The sequence below is a fragment of the Cinclus cinclus genome, chromosome 4 (genome assembly GCF_963662255.1).
Source record: "Cinclus cinclus chromosome 4, bCinCin1.1, whole genome shotgun sequence".
Taxonomy (NCBI): domain Eukaryota; kingdom Metazoa; phylum Chordata; class Aves; order Passeriformes; family Cinclidae; genus Cinclus; species Cinclus cinclus.
The window spans coordinates 64106969-64124500 of NC_085049.1; the positions used below are offsets into that span (position 1 = coordinate 64106969).

Below are 17532 nucleotides of genomic sequence, written 5' to 3' on the forward strand. Positions count from 1 at the left end.
AATCTATGAGTTAAGGACAACACATAAAACATAGTGTTTGTCTGTATGTACATAAATGGGAGGGTTTGCAATTTTAAGTAGACAGTGTATTATTTAGTAGAAGAAGCACTAGGAATTATGATTGTACAAATAATTCATAACCCTACCAGGAGGAATCAGTTGGCATAAAAGCAGTATCAAGATAGAGACATTCTATGTATTTCTTCAACTTAGAGCTAAGAAGCTTTACAGACAAAAGTTACCCAATATCTGATCATATTAAAAGAATGCTGAAGTTGCAAAACCAAGATGTAGTGTACTTTGCCTTGAGGGGCACCGTTTTGGGGGCCAGACACTAACAAATACACACAATCTAAGACCAATGTAAAAGGTTTATATACAAAAGCAAACAGTTCTGTCTTTCCTAACATTTACAGGTAATTTAAACAGAGAAAACTTACAGAGAAAGTCATGGGATTACTGTTGCTATGGTTATCAAGATTATTTTTCTTAGAGTCCTTAAGTAATTTCAGCACTTGTGAAAGAACTTTTGAATTGGGAGAAACAATATATTTGTGCATACAGAACAAGAGAAGGAAACCACAGTGCCTTTCTAATCAGACAACAAAAATACTCTGATACAGGAAGAATTTTACCAAGTGCATGAGCTACTGAGCAGTGAAAGTAAAAGCTGTTAAATCATAAATTCAAGGCAGTAAATTACAGTTCCCTTAATATCTGGCTTTGTGGAAAAAATCCCCCAAAAAACAAAAAACAAACAAAACAAAACAAAAAAAACCCCAGACAAAAACCACAAAAACAAAACCGAACAAATACAAACAAAAATCCCCATAACCCAAACAAACAAACAAACAAACAAACAAACAAAAAATAAAAAAAAAACAAGGCAGAAATTCTTTAAACCAGAGCCTGGTATGCCAATAATTTTGTAAAAGGGTGCACATACCAACAGCAAAATGAACACTGCAGTGGACATTTAATTACACTAGGAATGTCTCTGATCAGCATTAGCCAGGAAAACACCTTGTCATGCAGCAGGCTAGAAAACGACATTCAAGTGAAAAGCAGAGTTTGCACTCCAATTCTTCATGGTATTAGTCTGAATAGAAAGGCACCACACTTTTTCTTTAAATGACTCGATATTTATTATTTACACTACTGTAGGTGGAAAATTGCAAAACAAAAGAAAATTTCTAACAGAACCCAAACAAGACATATACAACCCTATAATATTCCCATGGACTCCCTGTACTTCCTTCAGTGGAAACACAGTTGGTTTCACTCCTACAGACTCTGTTTATATATACATTATAGCCCAATCCTGTGGATAATTAAAGTGAACTTGGAGCAAATAATCTAACTGAGGCCAATGAGCATACTGACAAGCACACAGACACACACACACAAATGTTTGCAGGTTGAGTTTGACAATAAAAATATATTAACTCAGATCTCTTAAATTAGCTATTCCAATTAAATTTTAGCAATGCACATGCTTCCACTAATCGGAATAAGGACAACATGTAAAATGACTATTGTCTTCTGGAGGAGCTCCTTTCAGGTTTTGTCCTGTGCAAGGTATCAGATCAATGTAGTGCCATGCCAGGAGGTAGACAACTTTATCTCATCTCAACAGAAGCATGGTAACAGCCTTTTAATAAACAATAGACATTGGTGCTAAACAGGTATTACTCATTTCTTCTTCTGTATTTCACCCATCTGTTATAGTGGAAGCTGAACAACCCCTAACGTAAGTCACAACTTTAAAGAGACAAGTGAAGTGTGTGCATTTACCCTCTGCATAGGAAAAGGAGTATTGCACTTAGTTGAACAAATTAAAGATCCATTTAACATTGCTATGTATGAGAACTAGGATGAATGAAACATGAACAATGATAAATGCTAGCAAGACTCTCAGCTACAGGGTCTATTCTACTCCATTCAGGTGCAAGGCAGGGACACAGGTTTGTCTTGAATTCCCTTATCCCAGAACAGTTCCAAATTATTCTGCTGAAATCCATGCATGGTATCTGAGGTAACTTAGGGGCATTAAGGAGGGGATTCACAAAGGCCAGCACACCAACTATGAAGTTGCCTCAATTGGCCCAGGTGAAACAAAGAGAGGAACTCAGGTCCTATCTCTTTCTAGGACTTAGAAAAAGTTCTTTCAACTACTGGAAAGGACTTTTTTCTACTCCAACTTCTACTCAAATATATGAGCACTGTCTTGGAGCTATGCCTCCACAAAATATTTACAAACACAGCTGAAGGGCCACTGCTTATATAAACCATAGACGAGTTTATTAGGGAAGTGTCTAAGACATTAAGTCACAAGGAGGTATCCTACCTGTTACATTATGGGGTGATACCAACATTACACTGTTCCATGTGAAGAGCTGCACCTCGCTGCCAGCAGCTGGCAGGGGCACAGCCCTGTCTGACAGGAGCACAGCCCTGTCTGACAGGAGTGTGCTGCAAATACCCACAGGATTCAGTGTTGTGGGTGAAATCGCCGGAGGAAGGCCTGGCGGTGCATCCCAACAGCAGTGATGAGTGAGGTGCTGCACTGCTTGGCATGGCTGACAGGCAGCCTGGCACCTGCCCAGAGCAGCATTTCAAGTGTCCAGGATGCACTGACACCAAGAGCTGCAGTGCCTGGGCACCTGGCTGAAAGCACAACCAGCAGCTCGCTGGGGAACGATTTATGGCTCCCCATTTAGAATCCAGGTGCCAACAAGAGGAATGTCCTGAGAATCCTGAGTTAATTTCTACTGCAAACAGCCGGATAGCATTTCTAGCTATAACCTGAAGTTGCTTCTAAAACAAGCACTTTGCAGACGTACTCATAGGTCCACATGAGTACATGAACCAAAAGGATGGTAAGAGCATTTTGCCACCCTAACTGCAGCAATTGATGGCCAAGAATATGAATATTAAACTAATCTTATGTGGGATGCAGCAGAACTGGATCACAGGGAAATAAATTACTTTTTAATTAAATGGAAGAGGAGTATGAATAAAGAACATGTTACTTTCAAAAGCCAAGCAAACAAAGCCATTGCCTACACTGAATGAAATAATAGTTAAATATTTTCTTCACAAAAATATACTAAAAAGCACTGGCTTTCCTTTTGATTCCAGCTTTTCTTTCTCAGTGGTTACTTTGCTAAGGATTCCTATGCCCCTGCTTAAAGCCAGCACCACCTGCCTGTGGAGGGAGCCTACCTGCCACCAGAGCCAGCCAGAGATCGCTGGGGGTGGCAAGGGGCTTAGTCAGCCCTTTGCCTGTCGAAGTTCTTTTAACCATTCCTAGCACACGTTTTTATTAGAAAAATCAAAAACTGAAACAGGCTGTTTGTTAAAAATGTCAGCATATTGCTAACTACAAATGAAAGCTAAAACTTTTCAAAGCATATGCACAGGACTAAAATTGTCTTCTTTAAATCTAAGCGGAGCTTACCCTTGACCTTGACAAGAGAAGGGTTGAATGAGCTTGTGTTAACAATGAGTACTTTTGAAAATCTCTGGCAAAGTGATGAAACAGTAAGATTAAGAAGGCTGACAGAAGAAGTGGTGCACTAATACTGATTTATTTACCTTGAACCAGTGCATTAATGCTTATTTCCTGCACATGCAAACCCTATAGCATAAATCAAATTGTCTCCTTCTCTAAAAGTAAATTGGAAGGAACACCAAAGCTTCACTTCAGTTTGCAGCAGTGGAGAGCATCAAAACTCATGTACAACTCCTTGCCAATACATCAATATATGAGGTTTTCTCATTTGCAAGAACTAATTACTCAGTTACAAGTTTTCTCAGTTACTCCGGAGTGTGTGTCTGAGGGGCACAAGGGGCATTAATTAGCATCAACAAGTTTATTCACATAAAAAGCAAGGGCAGGAAAAAGATAAAGAAGCTCTGACATTGTACTGGAACAACGGCCTAATGGGAAAAAGAAGCAACAAGACTGGTTTTCTGATTACACAATTTCCAAGTAGATAAAAATTAGCTTTAAAAGTCTTAAAACAATAACTCTTCTAACAAGATAAACTGTATCACTTGGAGGTAGTAAGTGATACTTGGGTGCTCTAGTTCTCCTTGCATAAACAAATATATGACTGTAAACAAATCTGGAATGAAAATTTAGTTGCATATGACAGTGCAGGGAGGGCTTCAAGATACACTAACCATGTGTAATTAACTGTATCCTAGAAGAAACTCCTGACCTTTGACATACAAGTGACATTTCCTGGTCAGAACTAAGTCACACCACTGCTGATATTCTCAGTTGACAGGCAAAAGGGGTGTGGAGCCTAAACTAGTAATAGCTTTCCAGATGTAGAAGTTATTTTTCTTTGAAGGTCAAGTCATGCTGCTGTGGCAGTGCAGGGAAGACAGCATAGCACCCATTCTTTCACCAGAGAGAACATTTTAGTCATTTAGTGGCAAAGCCTTTGTCCTGCTCTGGTCAACAGGAGTCAGGCCTCTGACTTCACCAGAAGCAAAACTTTTACTGAAAGACACTACTTAGCATTTTTACTGACTTTGGGAGGTTATGCAGCCCCCACAGCCCAGATACGTTAAGGTGAATGTGCTGTCTGGTTGGTTGGCTTTTAAATAGCATGCATAGACTTGATTTATAAAAGACAACAGATTTTCCTGTGCAATAAAAATATAAAAATTAAACAAACATTTTCAGATGATACTACAAGGCAATGGTTAAGGTGCTAAAAGAGGAGCTGGTCAGCTCTGAAGGAGAATATTAATGAAGAAAAAAATTCATAAAAATAAGCCTAGACAATCTTAATTAGAAAGTTTTCTCAGTTACTCCAGAACATATATTAGCATGTATCTATGGGCCACAAAAGCCATTAATTAGCATTGACAGAATGCCTATATTGATGACATAATGCAAAAATAACAACTTCATATTATTTTTTTATGCTTACAAGTGGCTTTATCAAGCTGCAGAATCAAGTCCTTACAAGAAAGTTTCCAGTCTGCTCCAGAAAATAATTATCACTGTCTGTACAAAGCTTCTTCAATGGTTGCAAACAAGACCAACTATGGGAACTTGGCAAGAATGAACAAAAGATCTCAAGCATCACAGAGGACTGCATCTATGCATGTTTTGGGAAACATAAAACATCGGCACAATTTTAACATATTGTGATGCAAGTTGAGGAGAAAGACAGCCACAAGAATGCTACAAGACTGTGCTGAAAGCCTTGCCGAAGTCAATTAAATGAAATCTGCTGCTGTCATTGACAGACAGCTGTTTTATTATACAAGGCAAGAATCAAGTTGGTTAAGCTTGATTTACCTGTGGTATACCCAAGGTGGCTGTTCCCTGTTACTTTACTACATTTGGTGCATTTGGCTTATCACAGCCTACCAAACATGACAGAAAACAGCTTCTCAAAGACATAATCTGGCTTCCTCAGCTCTCAGACTCATCCCATCCAGCTCCATGGATTTGTGGAGAACACTGCTTGGACTCAATCCCTTCACATGGGATCACCGAGCCCTGCAGTCATCCTTTATCTGCTGAATTATTATTATCACCATATGAGAGAGTAGCAAAGTCTAATGATTGGCCAGGTCTTGGCAACCTCTGTGATCCAGTCCTTGAGGAAGCAGCAAACTTTGGAAGGCATAAAGTCTGGTCAGCACACAGATGTCTCCACTTCCTACACCAGGAGAGTATTTGATCTAAACATTTCTCTTGCCAGAACTCACTCCTCCTTTCTTGTTTCCAGGTCTATATGTTTCATTAACTCTACAGTATTGTTATTAGCCTCACACATTTGTGTTACTGAGTACAACACCAAGTATAGGTATATCGTTCCATTAACTTAGGTGAAAAAGACTGCTCGAGGCTGGAAACACTACTTCCTAACACTGATGCCTAAGATTCAGGCTTCTGAAAGTGAAAATGTAAGACATAAGCAGCTTAAAGCCAGTGAATTATGAACATGGCAAAAAAAAAAAAAAAAAAAAAAAGAAAGCAGATACTCCTTAAACTGAAAGAAGAAAAAAAATCTATACACATAGTAAGCTAAAAATACATACACAGAATGCTCCACAGTACCAGAGAAGTCAATTACTTGTCCATGTCGTGATGCATACAGTTAATATTGAGTGTGTGCACAAACCTTAAATGCCAGACTTCACAAATCTCACTGCGGTCAGGAACACAGCCAAAGCCATAAATGTAACACCCGATTTTCAGGGGAGATGGGAATGTGGAAAAGAGTTTGGGAAAGTCTCCTATAAGGATGCCTTTGAATTGCTCCAGATAACCAGGGAACATTTCCTGTAGCCTCCAGGCATTAGGATGTAGCACAAGGGCATTTCTTCATCTCCAGGTCAACAAGCGAGGCCAAGGCTGCTAAGCCCATCCCTTTCCTTCAGACATACATGGGAGGAAACTCCTCCTTCTGCAACTGGACTATACAAGAGAGGGGAGGGAAAGAGAAGAGAGAAAAAAACTACCGTCTTCTGTCCACCATTTTAGAGAGAGAAAAGGGATTCCTCAGCTGCTTTTCCTATCTGACACCTAAATGGAAAAGGCAAGGGATCAGGCTGTTTCCTCACTGCATTAGATGGGAGAGGAAGCAGGATAGGAAGAGGGCAGGAAGCAGCCAACAAAAGGTAAGAAGAGATACTAAAATTCCCCATGTATTAATGCTTTTGCATTTGAATCCAAATTCTTAGAAATCTACAACCCAGCTGTGGAAAAAGGACTTTGGGAAAGCTGGGAGGGGATGGAAGGATGTCTGGCTTTCTCAGTATAAGTACATGTTTTGCTTTGTTTTGTATTTGCATGTTTCAGCCAAAGTGTTACACAACATGAAGCTTTATAAAGCTATACGGCAACACACACTCCCCACACATACAGGGAAAAACCTCAACACTAAAATTTGTTCAAATGAACACCCAAGTCTAGCAGGACACTAATGTTGACTAGGTACCACAACAAAAATATGCATTAGAAAATATTCCCTGCCTAGTTCTGAGAGTACAGCTTTCCCATGGCAATTCCAATGTCCTAAATTCACTAACATTTGCCAGATAGCAGCAGCTGCTCCAGGATTCCTTTGGCAAACGCCGTATCTCACTTTTTTGTTCTCAGTATGCTGCAATTTCCTGTGGAATGAAGAAATCTATACTACAAAGAGATGCCGTACTAACACTTTTAGAAGTAAATTATTTTTCGGCACATGTATTACGGAGAGAAATATAATACTTGGGCTGAGAAATTCCCAAGCGGGGAGAGATTAGAAAAACAATCTGATAAACAAACACCATCAAAACCTGTATTTTTTTTATTTAGCGCAAAAAATATCGGGTAACTGTTACTATTTGCTGTTCCTAGAAAGAAGAGAATTCTGTTGCCAACAGCTGTAGTTTTTCATAGGAATTTTAAGACTATATTGAAGATTTATGTTCCTGACAAAGGCATAAAGTTATCCAAACTAGGGCAGAAAAACCAGAACAGTCTTTTCCCAATGAAACAGACAGACATTACTTTTGTTAACTCTTTCTATGGCAGCAGTTTTGATCTTCAAAACCAGAAACTCAAGCTGTGGTTGATGTTTATAATGGTTAAGTCTTGCAATGCCACTTTGCACAGGGTGAACTGGTATCACAGGTTGTTATACAAGCCAGGAAGATACCCCATCACCCTTAAATCAATTAAAGTCATAAACACTTACCTCCAAAAGCGAACTACTTTAAACTTCCTTCTTGATATTTTGGGGCTTTATAACTCTGCTTTCCCTAGCATAGTTGAGAAGGTTTCCTCAAAGCTGTGGCCATCTGACAGATCCATAGGAGAGAGAAGAAAGGGTACCCTAGGCAAAAGGCTGTCCTTGCATAAAGTAAACAAGCAAGGGGAAGAAATCTTGGGTCTCTGTGCTTCAGTTACACAGATGCAAGTGGCCCTACCTGCCTGCACATCACCCCCCTGATTCTCATGGAAAAACTAATCCTCATGCTCTGCAGGATTAAGGTCTTCTGTGTGCAATGGAACTACATCAGAAAACAGTACACAAAACTATTTTTTTAAGTCAACTGACATTCAGCAATAAAACTCAGGATATCAGAGGTTTTAAAGTTCATTTATTTGCAAGCAGCCAAACAGCATAGTCTGGGTTGAATCCTGGGCCACATTACAGTTCCACTCTATGCTGTTCCAGGAACATTACACCGAGTTACACAACTTGGGAACCAATAAATCCATTGCCTTGAAACAGTTTGCTCAAAGACTCACAATGAGTCAGTGGCAGTGTCTTGCCTAGATCTCAGACTTTGGCTTCCATTTTACAGTTGCTTGGTCCACCAGATCATATTTATACAACATCAACCAAAATATTTTTATTTCTGATTTTCTGAAATTGCTGTTTGTTTGATTTGTAGGTTTGAGCTTGTTTTTTACCAGGAAAAGAAAATAAACTAAAAGTTCCTAAATAAAAAATAGAGTTGTGGGGTTTTTTAACCAACTATATTTTTCTCAGAGGAAGAAAGGATAGAAAGCCTGATCTCTTTGAACAAAATGCAAAATAATTCAAAGGCTTACATCAAAAAAATCACTGTGTACATGCCAGTTTTCAGGCTCAGATAGACATAATCTAAGTCTATTTAATTACTGACTTTAAAAATCCTACATGTAATCACTGGGAAAGAAAAGACTAAAATAAAACCTTCCATCCAGGATCAATTTGCTACCACTCCTTAGTCCTGGAAAAGGGTCTGTTAAAACAGAGGGTACTTTCCTTAACATAATTTAATTGAGCATAAGCAAGCAAAAAGACAGTATTCCATTTCCATAGTATTTATGATCCAAAGGAAAAAAAAATTAAAATCTGGGGACATAAAATGGACTTCCATTTTAAAAGCTTTAGGGTCTAAAAGCAGGATAGTGCATATGTGGCAAGCTTTTTTCACCACAAATGGCTTCTTTAAAACAAACTATCATTGACAAATAATCAGCTATAAGAATAGTTTCCAATAAGACAGAAGTTATCTAACATGGCACTAGAGAACACACAATTTTAAATGTGCTTATAGTTTTATTAGAGCCAATGGCTTTTTCCATGCTTAAGGCTAAGCATATGTTCATGTACTCTGCCAAGACAAAAACTTCCAAGTCTGTTGTTAGAATGCAAAGCGAAGCTTTTTATCCCAAACCACATTTTCTTGCATGTAATCAGCACTGATGCTGCCACCATAGTTTCCAATTCATTCCAGGGCGCACTCAGCATTTATGAGGGCACAGATGGTGCTCTCTTTCTTTGGTTTCTAAAGAACATGCCTAAATATTAAAACAAACTTGGCTTTTTGCCTCCTATCCTGTTCTTACTCTCTGTATTGCCACCATAAAAATAACAGTAACCTTTGATCTAACCTGGAAGCCTTTTCTAATTTACACACAAAATCTGGCAATAGGACTGTCGAGTACAGTCAGCCCACTCGAAACCAGAGAACCTGATATGCAGAAATCCATCACACTAGTCACAAGCAATCAAGAGCAGGAACAAGCTATCCACAAAACAATCAAAAGGACAAAAATTGGTAACAATTTTTTCAGTAACAAACTACATGATCCCGACTGTATTTAATGGCTTTGTGTGTCTGTAACTGTAAGCTGTATTCACCAGCTTAAGCAGCAATTATCAAACAAAGAGGCTGATTTGTAAGGCAAATAAAGAGCACAAGCATGACAGTATTTAAGTGAGTAAAGCCTTTTCCAACACACTCAATGCCATGGTTTGCATTATGCTGAGAACTTGTAGGCAGTATAGGACGTTTATTCCCAAACTTCTGAAAATTATTTACTCATTTCCAAGCACGCACACAGCAACGTACACAGAGACCAACAGAAAGAACAGCTGTTACAATATTCCATTAAAAATATCCTAAGGTAAGATAATCTCAGATTTGTCCAGCAGATCTTCACAAAATGTTCTTGAACATGCAGCTAACTGAGACGCAGGTGCACATGATGGTCAGTGGGTCATAGTCACCCTTCTTCACAGGCTTTCAGTCTCACGCAAAGCACACTGACACTGGAAAAATCACACGTCATGTGCATCAAAATATGTAGGACCAAACTCAAATGGGGGTACAGCAGGAGGGAAGGGCTTGGAGAACGATTAATCCGGCTGCTTGGAAAAGATGTTCCCAAATGAGGACTTTTTCACTACCTCATTGGTAACATGAGGTTAGCCAGTGCATGCTGCCAGAATCTGGGACAAGAAACATGCATTTAAAGCAGTTGTCTTGACTTCAAAAGAGCTCAGCAATTGCATGCATAGACCAGTAAAGAAATCACATCTGAACAAACATCAAGTCTAGAAAACTAGTTTTAGAGGTACATTTAGATGCCAAAAAGCCAGAGATCATACTCAATATCCAGTTAGCTCCTACATTTGTTTTAAAAATAAGCAACGGCTAGTAATTTTGCAAGTAATGATCCTAGATATTTGCACTCCACTAAATATAATAACCTAAATAAATCTAAATTAGCATATAGTACTAAATCAAAATTACATTAAAATCATAATAAAAGTAAACGAATAAAAACTCTGTAAACATAAATGGTTCAGGAGCAAACCACTGTAAAACATACATTAATTAAGCAGTATTATATATGGATGGTGAAGAAACTGTTCTGCAGCCAGTCGAAACTACTTTTTATAGTCCATTCCCTTGAGGCAATGGATTATGGGGCCTCCTATATCCCAGCCTCTCCCAAGGTAGCCCCTCCTGCTGTCTCCTTGTCTCCTGAAACTCAGCCCTGCTCTTGTCTCAAACTTTGCAATATTTCCTGGTGTTTGAGCGGCTTCCAGGAAATTCAGGCTGTTCCCTTTTCTCGGTATCATGAGTCTGCACAACGCATATTACCAGCACATTGAAATTACCAGCACATTCAATGCTTTTAAAATTATGCCTTGAGAACAAACTTCAAAATAGCAACAACAGCAACCCTGGCCTTACCTGAAGGATCTTGTATTGTCATTTCCTTACGCTTCAGGATCAGCTTGTCCTTAACCCACGGGAATTCCTGTAAGGAGTCCAAGAATGCATCAAAAGCTTTGGGTCCTCTGGTGGGAAGAATATCGAGGAGCATCATGGTTTTCCTCTGACTAGTGGTTTGGGCTTTTATTTCTTGAACATGACTGTCTGTGAGAATCCCTTCTTGGTAGAGATACTGAATAACGAGTCCATCCACCAGCACCTCTGTGCAGAGCTCCAGGCGCAGGGAGCGTAAAAGCTGCTTGTCTCTGGCATCCATCTGGCAACCTAGAGTGTGCAAAAAGGAGTAAGGAAACGTGTAAAACTAAAATACTTCAACCTTTAACATCCAGAAGTGATATCTGAACATCCAAAAGTGATGTCTGACACCTCTCAACCTTTAGAGAAAACTCCAAACTCAGAATCACCAATGGGGCAAAACTACTAATGACCCCCATCATCTTCTTTCCACTCAGATTTCACCATCTCACGAGGTAAAACGATGCAATTTCTGGGAAATACTAGACAGGAATAGAACATTTGGCATTGCAAAGACCAGTCCTTTGCTGGTGTGAAACCCATGCCAAATAATCCTGCTATTAACTGGTCACAGTCCATACTAAAGGCAGCTAAAACACTTTCCACTCCTTAAGAGACACTAGCCACACAAAATTAAAGAGATGTCACACCTGATCACTGATAAAATTACCAAAGCAACAGCAGGACTGGTAGATGCACCTCAGCCAGGTAGAAGCAGCAGCAGCAGGGACAGAATCAGCAGGTAGCTTTGGCCTACACGTCATATTCACCCTTGAATCATCCTGGAAGACTGCTCTGGAACTCAACTGTTCTGATGAGAAGAAACTTTCTCTGAATTTCCATCCCAAATTTATCCCTTTCTATTTATAGGCCAAAACTTCTATTTATTTGTTCTGCCAAAACTGTTCCCTAGCTTAAGTAGCTCTTTTCCCTCTCTTCTAATGTGTTCCCAGGAAGTGATCAGATTCCCTCTGCCAGCTTCCATTTCACTTGACTAACACTCTGACTAGACAAAAGCTGAAAAAGATGCGTTTTATAGCCACTCTACAGAAGAAAAATCAGGGCCCAGCGAGACCAAGCAGCTCATCCAAGATCAAGTCAACAGTCCACGCCAGACTTTCACACTGAATCAAAGTGTCTAGTCTAGTCCTTAATGACAAACATGTCCCTGGGCCCATTAATGGCACTTGAAAAAGAAAATTACTGGACAACACAAGTACTTTCTCATTACTAAATAATGAAGTCAAAAAATGGCAGCAGGTTTTGAGTATGATTACCAAAAGGGTTTCTCATAATTAAACTAGACACTGCTGTTTGAACCGCTAGACCTTGTATAAACTCTACTTCATTCAGCTTGAGGCTACAAGAACAGACTTTTCAAAGCTTTTGCATGAAACCTGATAAAGTCTTTTTACCATCAGAGGTGCCTACTGACTCCCAGGGCCCCATCAAATTGTTTGGTTGGCCTGGTTGTTAAAATCCAGGAGGGTGACCAATGGAACATGTTGACATGTAAATGTCACCTTGGACAGACTGCAAGAGTACAGTGCCATGAGAGAGAGACTGGAAAGCCCTGTCTGCGACATCCTCTGACAAAGCTACTTTCCAAAAATGCTTCCATCAAGTGCCAAAAGCACTGCTGGAAAGCATCTTCCTTGAGGACTCCATCTTTCCTGGGCTACCCAGTGAATTTCTGATCTACTCTAGTGAATTTCAAGACGCTTACCTTCTGGCTAGGGATCATGTGGGAACCAAACACTGCTATGCCAGCCCACGTCCCTGAGAAATGCTAGTTTGCCAAGCAGAGTTCAAACATCAAACTCCATCGTGGACTGAGACAGCAGTGCAAGCAAGGAAAAGAGAAAAAGAGCAGGCAAGAAAGAGAACGGGATTTTCCCGCTTGATGTTAGGATCCTAATTTTGGACAGGTGAAGCTGAAGATTCTGGTTTCCAACACAGTACCTTTGCACTACAGGAAGCAATCTCTGGACTACAGCAAAATTCAGGCAGTAAATCCTACCACTTCTTCCTTCTAGGAGGATACCCCTGAGCTCATGCAGCACTTACAGAGTTCACAAAAGGCATCCAGCAGCACCACTGAGAGAGTCATCTCAACCCAGGCAGAAAACTGTTTAAAAACTTACAAAACTTTTGTTTCACATTCTGAATGGGTCCTGAGAGTCCCCATTCAGGAGCCTCCTCAAGTGCTGGATGAGGACTGTACAGAACTTTACAAGTTCCTCTTCTTCATGACCAAAGTAGCCAACACTTTTCAAAAATAAAGCTCTTAAAAACCAAAGGTTTGTACCTTTGGGCACTAAGAAATGCCTATCAAAGCCAGTAATCTAAAGGGGGAATTTCTGCTAAACAAGACCTTTGCCTTGCTGACTGCAGAGTGCATACAACTGAGGGTTTAAAGCAAACCTGTTAAACCTCCAGGATGGGGCATACTGATTTCTAAGGTCTGTTTAATGATGAAGTATTTCTTTATGTGTGTTTACTTTGAGAAACAAATGTCTGAGTTAGGAACTAAGCAGCTAGACATGGAAATACACCAGGATTTTGATGTGTAACAGTGTTGGGACAGAGTTCAGTACAACACAGAATTAGCAAATTCATTTTAATCACAGTCTGTATCTAGGGATTCAAATAAAGATCTGAATTAAATTTAATCTAATAATTTTACATAAAATTAAAAATATGAGATGTCCATTTACCCAAAAGATTATGTGGTTCAAACATTCCCCAGATATTTCTCAAAATTCATCTTTGACTCATAACCACACCAACACAAACAGGTTTGCATTTTTCTGTTTCTGACATAGCAATTGTCCATGAACGGGGATAAAACTTCTGTTAAGAACCCCTTCTGATGCTTAAAAGGCACGTTCACTTAGGTCTTTTGCTAGGAACATTTCACCATTTTCAGAACACCAACTACACTCACCTGCATAACCCATGAATGAATACCGGCTACTCACAGCAAGCCTAGGGGTTAAAAATCTTAGACTTAGTTACTTACAAACACAAAAAAAACCACACAAAAACACACACACCCTCCAAAAAAAAGCAACTTTTGCTTTTAACGCCTTCCCTGCCGAGGTCGGGCAGCTCTGCTGCTCCCGGAACAGCCAGGAGCCAGCGGCGCGCACCCCGGCCCGACCCCACCCCGCGGGCAGCACCAGCCCCCGCGCTCCCTCCGGGCAGGGCCGCGCCAGCGGAGGCGGCCCCGCCGCCCCGGCCCGGCCCCCCGCGGAAGTCCGGCCCCCGCCCGGCCCCCGCAGTGCCGGGGGTGCCGCCGAACGGCTCCGCTCTGCCGCTTCCCCCTCGCCGGCGCCTGGGGTGGGACGGGACGAGCGGAGCCGTAGGCAGCGGCCGGGCGAGCGAGCGGTGTGAGGGGAGCGCCCGCCGCCCTCCGCCCCGTACTTACACGAGGGGAGCGGGAAGCTACCCAGGGCGCGCCGGCGCCCGCGGAGCTTGCGCGGAGAGCACCATCTTTGTTGAAGGCAAGAGGGCTCCCCCGGAAGCCGCCGCCGCCGCCGCTCTGCTGCGGGCCGGCCGAGGAGGGGCGGCCGCTGCCCGCCCGCCAGCGCAGGAGGGGCCCGTCCGCCATGTCAGCTGAGGGCAGCCGGGCCCCGAGCGGCCGTGCCGGCAGCAGCCGGGCCGTGCCTCGGGAAAGGGGCCCGGCCGGGAAGGGCCGTGCCTCGGGTAAAGGGCCCGGCCGGGAAGGGCCGTGCCTCGGGACGCTGCTGCTGCTGCCGCCGCTGCTCGGTGCCGCAGTCGGGGCGGGGGCGGGAGGTGTCTCCGCCAGGGAGGCGCCTTTCCAGGAGTTCGGAGGACCTGCTGCGCTCTCAGGAGTCAGGGAGGTGGGGGTGGTTAGCGAGAGGAGGGGTTGTATCTAAAATTAAATCAGAAATTACGAAATTGCCGTTTTGGTGACATTAGAAACAGCTGATCTCATAACTCTCTAGGCATACGGGTTCCTATTTGTGAGTATGCGCTAAGCTGAACTTCATCCTGGTGCTGGTATCGTCATATCAAACACAGAGCAGTATTATAGCCAGTAATGTACACGTTTAGCTTCATCGCTTTCATCTGAACAGCCTGAAAATGAAGAAACTGTAATAGATGAAAACCATTTAGTAAAGTAAGAGCTGGTTTGTGCCTACCACAGTGCTCTGCACATTCTTGTTTCATTCCTCGGTTAGTGAATACTGTTTTATTATTATTTATGCGGATATCTGGAACCGAAGTACGGCAGAAAAGGGAAGACTGTGATTCACAGAGCTGTAAAAAGAGGTGGTGTCACTTTCTGTCACACATCATGGAATAACTTTTTTCCATCTTTGCATAGGTGTCAGATGTCACACGGGATTGAGCGGTGTCAGCCCTTTTCCTTTCATGTCGGGACCGCAATAGCGATGAAAGGGTGAAAAAAAAAAAAAGGGTCTTCCAGTGCTGTAAGCTTTGAAGCTGCAGGCGGCCACAGCAATCCGGCTGTGGTCTGCACAGCGTGCTAATACCTACCCTCTGGAAAAGCAGGAAAGGTGGTTGCTGCAGCTGCTGCTAGAAACGTCGTCACCTTGTGAATCCCATTTGTACACTCTGTTTAGACTAATCGTACAGGTTTTAAGGGCATTTGAAATAAATTTAAGGGTATTTGGAAGCTAGTTGTGGAAACCTTTACATGCCTTTCCTACATGTTGTACCCAGGAAATACTTGCCGTAGAAAAATGTAACCAAAAGTATTATTGGTAGAGTTCACATACTGCCTATGCTTAACATGATATTTATCTGCAGGATTTTGCATAAAGATAGGCAGTCACACTCAGGAAACTTAAATCCTTTTCCTTTGATTTTCCTGTGGCTAACAGTTGAGAAGTTATGTGGACACAGAATGTAAATCAGCCTTAGAGGCAAAGTTTGTGTACTGGTTTTAAGAAATGTTTTTTAAAAATAGGTACATTTATCATGTGTATGGCTTCTGCAGAGATGCTACTTGTTTGGCAATTTTAAAAAATGTTTTTGTTTGATGACACAGTGCTTTTATCTATAATCATTTCCAGGTAATAATACAGGGGGTTTAATAATTTGTGGATAATTAGTATGTAATATCTTATTACAATATATCTGATAAATCAAGGTAAATATTTATTTTTTGTCTCAGGCACACATTAGTCTTCTGAGAATGCAGACATAAAAAAAATCTAAATACTCCCCTGTGTTGCTTCAGAGCAATGCATTAACATATTTGACAACACTGGAAGCCACACAAGTAAGTCATCATCTGTAACTCCAAAACAAGAAATATCCTGCTGTTGTAGCCAAAGTACATCTGAGGTGGTTTTCAGTTTTCTTGCCACATTTGTAATATTAGTTGTGAGAAGATGCATTTGTAAACAGCACAGAGCAGCACCAGGGAGCAGAGACACCACAAACTTAACTGTACCATGGTTCCTCAGCACAGCCTTTCACAGCTACTGAAAGTTTCCTTTCTTGACTTCTTGCACTTCTGATTATCAGTGCTGCTTTTTTTCCTCTCTTTTTCCTTTCAGTTGTGATCTAAGGAGCTGTATTATACCTGGAATTGGAGTGACCAAAGTTGGAGACTTCAGAGAATCTCATCATTGCAATCCTGACAGCTGCTTTTAATTGCTGATAATGTGGCTGCATTTAAAATAGAAAATTAGGGCAAAGCAGTTACATCACTTGCATTTAGTATATCTTTTTGCCAGATAAGGCAATTAGGTTTTTTAAATTTTATACTATCCAAGAATGTCTTAGAAGGTTAGCAAAACATATGGATATTCACAGAGCAGCTCCAGATTCCATCCAAGGAAATTATAGCAGTTACACAGTAAGCATTTAGTCATGTATTTGCTTGCAGTCTGAACAGAGATAGAAAGAAGGAAAGCAGTGAAAGTAAACAGATTAGCCTAGGAAGGAGGAAGACAGCACCAGAGGTCCAAATCTCATTAAGGGAAAATCTGGTGTTTCCTTTTCCTTCCACTAGTTAATAACTAGTGCTGCTAATTTATTGAGTGGAAACTGTAAATATGCTACTGGTGTTTTGAGTTCATCTTTAGCAATGCAGCCTTTTGATTATGTAGTACAGATACAGGATAAGGATGCACAGAGTTTATACTTTAAGGAGACATGTCCTTGAATTCTTTCTTTTGGTCCAATTTTGGTTCAGCCCTCACTAAATGTCTTCCAGTTCCCTTCTGGTTCAAATTCAACAAAACGTCAGAGAGATGATTTGGTTCTATTTCAGTTTTAAGGACAAATACATACATATATTTTATATATATTTGAGCCAGTTTGGTGTCAACTCAGTGCCCCACTAACTGCTCAAATCTCAAAGCTAACCATGCAGATTAAAGGAGTATTTCCTAGACTTTGCTGATCAGTGGACCACAGTCAATCCTGCACATCAGTATCCTCAGACTTTTAGTCTTAAAATCTTGTTGTGTC

At 41.1% G+C, this 17532-nt stretch overlaps 1 protein-coding gene across 2 annotated transcripts in view; it reads right to left on the reverse strand.

The window, feature by feature from the left end:
* CRADD (CASP2 and RIPK1 domain containing adaptor with death domain) overlaps nucleotides 1-14634 on the reverse strand; it is a 74310-nt gene extending 59676 nt beyond the window's left edge. The window contains exons 1-3 of one of the 2 annotated variants that reach the window (XM_062492379.1): nucleotides 14489-14634; nucleotides 14006-14046; nucleotides 11002-11307 (exon numbers count right to left, since the gene is read on the reverse strand). In XM_062492379.1, coding sequence (XP_062348363.1) covers nucleotides 11002-11307; nucleotides 14006-14018 — 319 coding nt within the window. In that variant the 5' untranslated portion in view covers nucleotides 14019-14046; nucleotides 14489-14634. Of the gene's footprint in view, nucleotides 1-11001; nucleotides 11308-14005; nucleotides 14186-14488 lie in introns of those variants that run through there. The other variant, XM_062492378.1, reaches the window with a different exon arrangement.
* Nucleotides 14635-17532: the final 2898 nt, after the last annotated feature.